General features: G+C 40.4%; 1 protein-coding gene across 1 annotated transcript in view; it reads left to right on the top strand.

Moving 5' to 3' along the window:
• Positions 1–5,904: 5,904 nt before the first annotated feature.
• Positions 5,905–10,000, top strand: part of LOC117442212 (integrin alpha-8-like) — a gene marked incomplete at its 3' end in the record, with an annotated part of 4,859 nt that continues 763 nt past the window's right edge. The window contains exon 1 of the mRNA XM_034078211.1: positions 5,905–6,261. Coding sequence (XP_033934102.1) covers positions 6,074–6,261 — 188 coding nt within the window. The remainder of the gene's footprint in view (positions 6,262–10,000) is intronic.

Here is a 10,000-nt window from a genome sequence, read left to right on the forward strand (position 1 = left end):
GTTCGTACGTGCTCAGCTGAAGTCTTTGCGGTGTCTGGTTCCAGTGCAACACATGGCCAACACGCAGGAGAACACGCCGACGCAACAGCGTGAGCAGAGATAGACTGCGCAAAATATACAGAGAGCAGGAGACAGAGGACAGCCACGGTCAGATAGCAGGAGACAGAGGACAGCCACAGTCAGATAGCAGGAGACAGAGGACAGCCACGGTCAGATAGCAGGAGACAGAGGACAGCCACGGTCAGATAGCAGGAGACAGAGGACAGCCACGGTCAGATAGCAGGAGACAGAGGACAGCCACGGTCAGATAGCAGGAGACAGAGGACAGCCACGGTCAGATAGCAGGAGACAGAGGACAGCCACGGTCAGATAGCAGGAGACAGAGGACAGCCACGGTCAGATAGCAGGAGACAGAGGACAGCCACGGTCAGGCTGTCCACTGTCAATCATATTTGCCTTGATTTACAATAAGTTCTCATTTGTTTTATCAGTACAGCTTTGAAGCTGTTGTGCTTTTCTTTGCCGTAGTCCACTTTGGACCGTATGAGATATTTCAGGATTACACTTTTAACTCACTTGAAATGTTCTCACTTGCTTGGTTTCAAAACATAACAAAGGCCATAATCTGTTCATTGGGACCATCAAAGCTATTTCTCATTGCTGTTGCCGGCCACTACTGCTCATGTAAACCTGCTACTGCTGCCCCCCTGTAACCTCAGAGGCACCCTGAGTCATGTTGTTCTGGAGCCGGGCCTGCACACAGCCATACACTAAACACACTACAGAGCCCATTCCGTGTCCTGTTAGTGTTTACTTCCTGTCTGCCTTCTTCTGGTGATTGATCTGACGTCCAGCGCTCCGTCTTTTAACCTCTTTTCCTTTCTCTTTCTTGATCCTCCTTAGCAACCTTCATAGTCCTTGACAGTGGTCTGTACTGCTGGATTAACAACGTGTCACATGTTAAGAATTTACAATCAGAATCGAGTATTCAACTAAGCCGTGTAATACAAGTTGTCAGTAGCCTTAAGGGCCTACACAGTTGTTATGCTACCACATCGCCCTTCACTGGAGGTATAATGAGCTGCACTAAACTACATTTCAGCATTTAAAATACCTAGCCATTCTTTTGCGGTTATTTTGGTGAAAGTAACTCAAAAGCAGTGGCGAACCGTCAGACCCTGGAACACTCAGATAAAACAAACAAAAAATCGATTTGATTATATAAATAAAATGTATATAAAATGAATAAATGAGAATGGTATCTGTGTTGTTGATCTGTAATATCACAGTGTTACGTTGATTTGTTTGTCCTTCTCGGACCATGCACTCCGCACTTCAGTGGTTTTGTGTTAGAAAAGAAAGCAACCAATCAGACCTTGTTCTGGGTCTCTGGGTAGAATATCCTTCAACAAGGTATTCTACATCCTTGATCGAATGCCCTGGCCGTTGCACTGAATGAGAGCGTACGTTTGGACTGACAGCTTGATCAACCAATCAGATATTGATTTGTAGCCAATGGGCGTGTTCTTTCAGAGTTCCCCTCGGTTCCAGGGTATTCTAGAAGGCCCGCTAGTTAACTGGCTCGAGGTAGAGGATCTAGATCAGCGTTTCTCAAAGTGTGGGGCGCGCCCCACTGGTGGGGCGCAGAGATGTGATAAGTGGGTCATGAAAAAAAAAAAAGTATTTTTTTTTACATTTTTTTTCCACATTTATTTATTATTTATACACTGGTGGAATATCAAAACAACAGTCCGCCCGGGGTGCAAAACGTATCAATGAAAAGCGACCCTCTACCACACAAAACAACACCTGTAGATAACCTAATTTGTGTTCTTTGAAATTGAAAAGGATATTGCATTGTGTTTGTTACTTTCGTTGCAGTTGTATGTCTTAAGTGTAATTTGGCATGCTTTTATTTTGAAGGCAAGTTTACGCTGTTGACAGTTGTTGTTGCTATGGAAACAAGAAACGTTTCACAGCGGGCGGAACTTGTCATAAAGTCCGCGATAATAAAGCCCACCCATTTAGAGGGAAGATATGATTGGTCAATTGTACTGTCATTTGACATTACTCTCGTTCAGTTACTATAGCTGGCCCTCTGTGAATTCATAGCTGGACGTCCAATCAGCTCCTGTCTTCACAGACTCGCAGAGAGAAGCTTCTTTCATTTAACCCAGGGGTGGGGAACCTTTTTCCTCTCAAGGGCCATTTCAATTTTTTCAACATCCTCCGAGGGCCGTACAAATTATTGACCTCTGCTTAAAAATCACAGCACATTCATTTGGCCTTTCTTTCATGCTGTGCAAAGAAAAAGCAACCTCTTAATCCAGATATTTTACCATGATTCGCGCATGCATGCACGTGCACAGTTGTGGCATGACCACCAAAACAGAAAGATATGGACACAAGATGTGTGCAATTTAGTTTCCTATCCATGTGAACATGATTTAAGTGGGGGGGGGACCTAACCTCCTCTAGGGGGGTCCGGGGGGCATGTTCCCCCGGGAAGATTTGTTTGTAAATATTGAAGTTAAAAGCATCTGGTGCACTTTGAGAGCAACATTAGTAGATCTATGGAAACATCTCTCAACATCCATATGAAACAGAACTGGATGCAGATTTTCTTTTTCTTTATGGATATTTTACAAATCACTCCCCTTTCAAACTGTATTCTTGTTTATTAATAACAACTTTGTTTTACTGTCATATAGTATTTTATACCCGTTTACTGTATTCTCTTATTTTTTTATAGCTACAGTATAATGATCATATAAAGATGTGCCTTTACCTCACTGGTAGTAGAAAAAGCTTCTTATATTCGTTAGCATAGCTAGCTAACCAGATGCTAATAACAACAAAGTTATTGACTGTATGATCAGAATGACAGATGAGCAGATCGCCACTGGGCTTTCAACTAAAGACACAGACACGCAGAAACTGCGGCATGTGTACGGCTCCTTATGGGTACTGACATTTCTGAAGTCCCGGCCCGGAGCGTTCTGGTGCTCTGCTCTCCGGCAGCTCGAAACCCCTGTCGGACGAGACATATACCACGTGATGACACGTTAGGTTCGTGTTGTGTTCAAGGACCCTGACCTTGGCCAGGAAAAACAGGTACTCGCTTGTTACATATTTCACGGTCTAGATTTCTTAATTTTTTTTCTTTTTTGCGTGTGTTACCTCGAGGGCCGTATTAAATTGTCTCGCAGGCCGTATACGGCCCGGGGGCCGGAGGTTCCCCACCCCTGATTTAACCCTTCTCATTCAAACATAAACTGAATAGGCAGATTCGAAGGATTTATTTCTTTGGAAATGTTATTTTAAATACAATTTAATGAAGTTATTTTTGGTAAAACTATTGACAAATATTACTAAAAACATATTTAAAAAGATATATATAAAGAAAAATATAATTTGTTTTAATGTTTTTAAATATTATTTTGTAGAATATCTTAGGCCCTCAGAGACAAGCTTGCCACTGGTAAAAATCTCTCATACACACGTGTGAAACGCTCTCACAGACACACACAACAGCGTTGCAGTCGGGAAGAAAAGCAATGTGGAGCGAGAGAGCAAGAGAGAGAGCACACCTTTATCTATTTAATAAAGTTGTACAAAATAAAGTAAGAAATCATTCCAATGTGTACTATAGGACAGTAAAAAGTTTAAAAGAGGAGTGATTAGTCAAATATGCATACATAAAAAGAAAGAATGCTAACTAGGTAACACAAGATAAGAATAAACAAGTTTAAATGATTTGTTGTGATCATATTCTAAAGATGTTTGGATTATTGAAAAGTATACAGCTCCCTTTCATCTGAGTGTTGAGAGCTGTATCCATACATTCATGTTGGGCTCAAAGTAGGGCTGCTCGATTATGGCAAAAATCATAATCTCGATTATTTGGGTCAATAATTGATATCACGATTATTAAAAACGATTAACCATTTACTTTGAAAAACATCAATTTATTGAAGAAAATAATTTGAAAAGTATGTTTTTAACAGTTGATTACCCTGAACTTTAAGTATAATTCAACTGAAAAACCTAAAAAATAAATAAAATCGTTTTATTTCGATTATGTTGTTTTCATAATCATTGCAAGCCAAAATCGTAATTGCGATTAAAATACGATTTAATTGAGCAGCCCTAGCTCAAAGTGCACCAGATTGATGCATTCAACTTCAACATTTAAAAAAAATCTTCCTGGGGGTGCATGCCCCCGGACCCTCGAGGATGTGACGTCCACCACCAAATAAAGCAGGTTAAAATAATTAAATTGCATACATTTTATTTTAGTAAACACTGAAAACGGGTCCCACAGACCCAAACAGCACTCAAAGGTTAAAGGTAGCATATAATAATGTTAAAATGTGCTAAATATATACACTGCAAAAAAACAAAAAAGAGGAGTAAAAGTAGCTCACGACTTGTTTTATTTTTTGAAAGTAACCCTCATCCTAAAAAAAGTTGGAGACCCCTGTTATCGAACGATACATTTGACAATTTTAAGCTTGGCCTACCATTTTATTGGAGCGATGAGGAACAGGTGGGGCTTGAAAAGGCCCACCTGTTCAAAGTGGGGAATGACAGAAAAAGTTTGAGAACCACTGTAGAATCTAGATGAATGCGACGAAGCAATTCATGCCGTTTTATTGTTTTTAACGTTGAAATTACAAGTGCAACAGGTGAAGATGAAGTTGTTGCGGAATTGTTGTGAGTACCATTTTCAAGACGACGAATCAGTGAAAAGACGGACATTATAATGCCGCGGAGGAGGGGGGGGGGGGGGGGGGTGTCTACAGAAGGTCCAGTTGTGCACGGTTCGCCACTGCTCAAAAGTAACTAAAAAGTAGTGTAACTTCTTATTTTACTTATATTACATGTTGGAAGTAACTTGCCCAACACTGATTATAAAACATGCTATTTTCCATTATTAATCCGAATCTGCAAATTAAACTAAGTAAGGAAACAAATGCAGTGAAGTCAAATTGACAATATTTATCTTTGAGATGGAGTGGAGTAGTACAAGTAAGTACAAGTACCTTAATAGTGTATTTGAGTGCAGTACAGGAGTAGATGTACTTCCCCCACTGCATGCAGGTGATTGTCATGAGATGATGACCCACAATGACTGCATAAACAAAACTGTGTAGGAAAAATAAAATCCCTTACAAAGCAAAAACCCCTCCAAAATAAAGGTCCCTGTTATTGGCTAACAGCGGAATGAACTTCCTGTTGTGCGTCAGGGCACGGCACAGCGTCAAGAGAAAACAGAGGTAGGTACACACTGACATCCCCTTCAGAGTAAAGGCATGCTATATGTGCTATATGTGCTGTGTGGTTAAATCATTTAATGTGAATGAATGACAACCTTTTTAATTGAGGGGTGAGGTCCCTCATTTGGTTTTAGTTTCTATAATAAAGGCTTTCTATTTTATTTTTGCTTTGTGTTGATTTATTTTGTATTTGCATTTTAAGAAATTATATTGTTACAGGGTACACACAACAAATATAAATATACTTATGACTTTTATTTACTTATATTTTACTTTAATGTTATTTATGCTATGTTTTTATTTTATTCTTTTTAAATTTGCATTTTAAGGACGTGTTACGGTGACAGGGCATACATATACAAATTATAATACTTTTTTGTTCTTAATTATTTTTATGTTATTTTATTTTATTTCATTTTATATTTTATTTATTTTATTTATTTATTTATTTATTTATTTTATTTATTTTATTTATTTTGTTTATTTTATTTATTTAGTTATTTAGTTTTCTGTCTTTTTATTTTGTTTCCTTTCTTTTTATTTGATTGTAACCCAACACGTCATTGGTGCATTTATTCTGAAGGGGATACACCGGACACAGTACAGTCTCTTGATCTAACTTGACGTAAACTGGTTGAAACACTTCCACAAAACACTTCCACACACCGCGGCCTCTCCTCGGTTCCTCCCTGTGTTTAGGCTCCTATTTTCGGCTTCATCAGTGCCCCTCGCCCCGCGGCCTGGTTCCTCCTGACCGCTCCTCTCTCGGTTGTTTATCCCCCAGCAGCAGCACCATGTCCTCGGCAGCAGGACGGCCGGGTCTCGCGGTTCTCCTGGTTCTCCCGGTTCTCCTCACTCTGCTCTGCGGGATCCTGCCTCTCGGATCCGGATTCAACCTGGAGACCGAGAGACCCTCCGTGTTCTCCGGACCCGAGAGGAGCTACTTCGGCTTCTCCGTGGACTTCTTCCTCAACAGCCCCAAGTAAGAGTTCAGAAGTAAAAGTACTGAAGTAAAAGTACAAATACTACCCTCTGAAAATACTCTTGTTACGAGTAGAAGTCCTGAATTCAGAGTACTCAAGTATTGGTATTAAAATGCACGTAAAGAACCAAAAGTATGTAGAATGTACTCACAAACCGAGTACTTCTACACTCGGTGACTTTGCTTCATTTTCCGGGATATTTCCGATACATGTAGCCTACAGTGTATCGGAAATTGGTAAACTCGTTATGTGCAGAGCTGGAAGAAGTACTCAGATTGTGAACTTGAGTAAAAGTAGAAGTACTCAGATCTTGTACTTTAGTTAAAGTAGAAGTACTCAGAACTTGTACTTGAGTAAAAGTAGAAGTACTCAGATCTTGTACTTGAGTAAAAGTAGAAGTACTCGGATCGTGTACTTGAGTAAAAGTAGAAGTACTCAGAACTTGTACTTGAGTAAAAGTAGAAGTACTCAGATCGTGTAATTGTGTGCACGATCTGCCAGAGTGTAGAATACTCTGTAACATGTAAAAGGCCTGAAAAAGTATTGGTATTAAAATGTCCTTATCAAACTAACGGACACAGTGATGTTATCCTCTGCAGACCATTGACATGCACTTACACCTATAGAAAGCCCTACAGGAGAGGGAACACCACAGAAGAAGAACAGAGCCTCTTTAATCAAACCGCCGCTCTCAGCGTCTCAAACACAGAGCCATAAAAACAGATTGAATGCAGCCTGAGGTTATGCAAAGGTGTGTGTTCACAGACCACTGATCCAGGTTTCCTAATAAAGGTGTGTCGTCGGATCCTTACTGAATCATTTGGTATCATTATGAGATTCTGTGAGTCTGCAGTGTTCCTGTTCTCCTTCCCGGAGTATCTGTTTCATGGAGATAACCCAGCAGGCGACCCATGCTCTTTAATAACTCCGTTATTACAGATTCTCTGCTTTACGTCTCCCTATTATTAGACGCCGTGAAACATTTCTTCAGCTATTCTGTAGAAGAGATCTTCTAGAGGTTTCTATTTCAACACAGGGTTACAAGTCCCGGCGTCCTGCGGTGAAACCAAACAGAAGGAAGCCTCAGTCATAACCCCTCCATGCAGCTGCGTCATGTTATGTGTTGCACAGATTAAAATGAAAGAAACAGTGCTGCTACGCTAGTATTAATAATAATACATTTTATTTATCAAGCGCTTCAACATGTGCTCTACGGAAAAGAACGATATAAGATTAAAAGTCTGATTAAAATCGAGCAATAAAACACATCAATCGCATGTTAAAAGCTGGTGTGAAAGGTGCGTTTTGGTCAGTGTTTCTGAGGATGGACTAAAACAGGAACTCAGTTCTCATCTTGAAATGAAATTAATATCACAACATGCAAGAAATAAAATACCTTGCAGAGTCAGCCTTAAAGAAATATAAAGTTGATTTAGTTTGAGGACTTTTCTCCATGCTTTTATGAGTTGCACCCAGAAAAACACAAAGTTGCGTTCACACCTAATAATAAATAATTCCTTACATTTATTATAGCGCTTTATCAATGACTCAAAGCGCTTTACATATACACACATTACACATATATCATATATGCAATGGTCAGAAACTGTGGACAATACCCACAGGAGCAAGTTCAGGCTGCCTTGTATAGTCCGGTGCGTTTAGCCGCTTGGTGCGGTTCGTTTGGGTCGGTGTGAACGCAGACCTCTGAAGTGAACTAAACAACCGGACTCTGGTCCGCTAAAATAGGTGGTCTCGGAGCGCTTTGCTGGTGTGAACGCAGTCCGCACCAAAACATAGGAAGCGTAGTATTTACGAGTCACAAGAACGCGGATGTCTTCATTTCTTAAAAAAAGAAAGAGTCTTTCAAGACATCCGCGGTTGTTTAGTTAAAGAGTGAAGCAGAATGAAGAGTTGAACAGTGGCGTGTAAAGTAAAAATGCTCCGTCAGCTACATAAAAGTAAGAACACCTGTCGTCGGTGAAACGCCGTCCTGACTGCAGAACGTCTCTCATTATGTTATAATGTTTTTTAACGGACGTGGTCTGATTGTATAATCATATGCGTGGGCCGCTAGAGTCTGTTGATCTCCAGATTAACAGCAGCGTGAGAATAACCTGCTGAACGTGCCGATGCTCCATGGCGGAGGCTCCGAGAGAAATTGCCGGGATTTGCGTTTTTACCCCCTTAATGTCTGACCAATGGTTGAACAGCATTTCCGAGCACATGACTTGTGTTTAAAGTTTAAAGTCCGTTTGAGTTTTGCCGTGTGAACGCAAACCAAACCTTCTGGAAAATGAAACAATGGAACAAACTGTGGTCTGGTGCTCCAGAGAGCGACTATTAGGTGTGAACGAGACCTACAATAGTCTTTAAATAACAGCAACGAGTCCTTTCAACACGTTTTGCCTTGCAGCTGAGCTGTCGGGAGAAGTTCTGCTTCAGTCTGCGAGGAAACACGAACATTTTCTAGATTTCTGACAGCTCTGTGACAAAGATACCCCTTGACATTCCACATACAGTTACACATGGCTGATAAAGGGAAGCCCAATATGAAGTCATCATTCACTCAAATCCCCGCTTGTTTACGTTTGAAATGTGCGCTCACTGTTAGCTTAGCATTAAAACGTTTAGCTATAATATATTTTTAAATGTTTCTAGTCAGGCTTAGTCATGTCTTAGTCATGTCTTAGTCATGTCTTAGTCATGTTAATAATAATAATAATAGATTTAATTTGTTAGCGCTTTTACAGGTGCTCAAAGACGCTTTACAGATGTAGTGAAGGGAAAAGAAAAGGAAGGAACAACAAATAAATATATAGTTTAAAGTCAAATAATACAATACAGTGTTTTGAAGGTGGTGAGGTCAGGGCCGTCTCTGATGGGGTGGGGGAGTGAGTTCCAGAGGGAGGGGGCAGTCACTATGTTGACACTATGCAAAGTCATCCCGAGGCCAAACCCATTTTTTTTATAAATGTTATATATTTACAAGACTGAACCTTCTTCCTCATTGGTTCCCACTTTAGTTGATACGGTGGTGAGTCAGGATCACTGCACAGATAATAATAATACATGTTATTGAAGGCGCCTTTTATGACACCCAAGGACACCGTACTCTTTGTTAAATATTCTAAGAGGTAAAAACAAGATAAAGACACAAACATAACATCATGGAGAAGACAATTAAAGTGGACACAACTGATAGGGACAGATCTAATGTCTAGATCTTGACAAGTTGAATTGATCATAAAGTCAAATATTATAGTGTTCAGTTCCAGATACTGGTGACTAAATGTGTTGTGCCTTTGTGTGTTCGACACCCCTGATCCACATGCTTATAGCACCAACACACACGATATAGACAGAAGTATTGGGCCACACATTACGCCTACAGGAGCTTTGATGACATCCCTTTCCGGACTCTTAGGCATTCAGATGAAGTTGGTCCCTCTTTGCTAACAGCTTCCACTCTTGTGGAAGATGTTGGAGTGCCTGTGGCGGAGCTGCTGTGGTTCCTAAACGTTTCCACTTTGCAATAATACCACTTACAGTTGATCGTGGAATATCTAGGAGAGAAGGCATTTCACGAACTGACTTGCACGAGGCAAGCAAATAGACAAGAAACTATTATATGATCTGGCATCAAGAACAATTAAATGCACAGAAATGACTTTTGCCCGGACCTTTAATTCATGCGTAATATTCGCTGACGGGTGCCTCAGCAGCACTTTGTTTTAA

Source organism: Pseudochaenichthys georgianus, unplaced genomic scaffold, assembly GCF_902827115.2.
Source record: "Pseudochaenichthys georgianus unplaced genomic scaffold, fPseGeo1.2 scaffold_350_arrow_ctg1, whole genome shotgun sequence".
Taxonomy (NCBI): Eukaryota; Metazoa; Chordata; class Actinopteri; order Perciformes; family Channichthyidae; genus Pseudochaenichthys; species Pseudochaenichthys georgianus.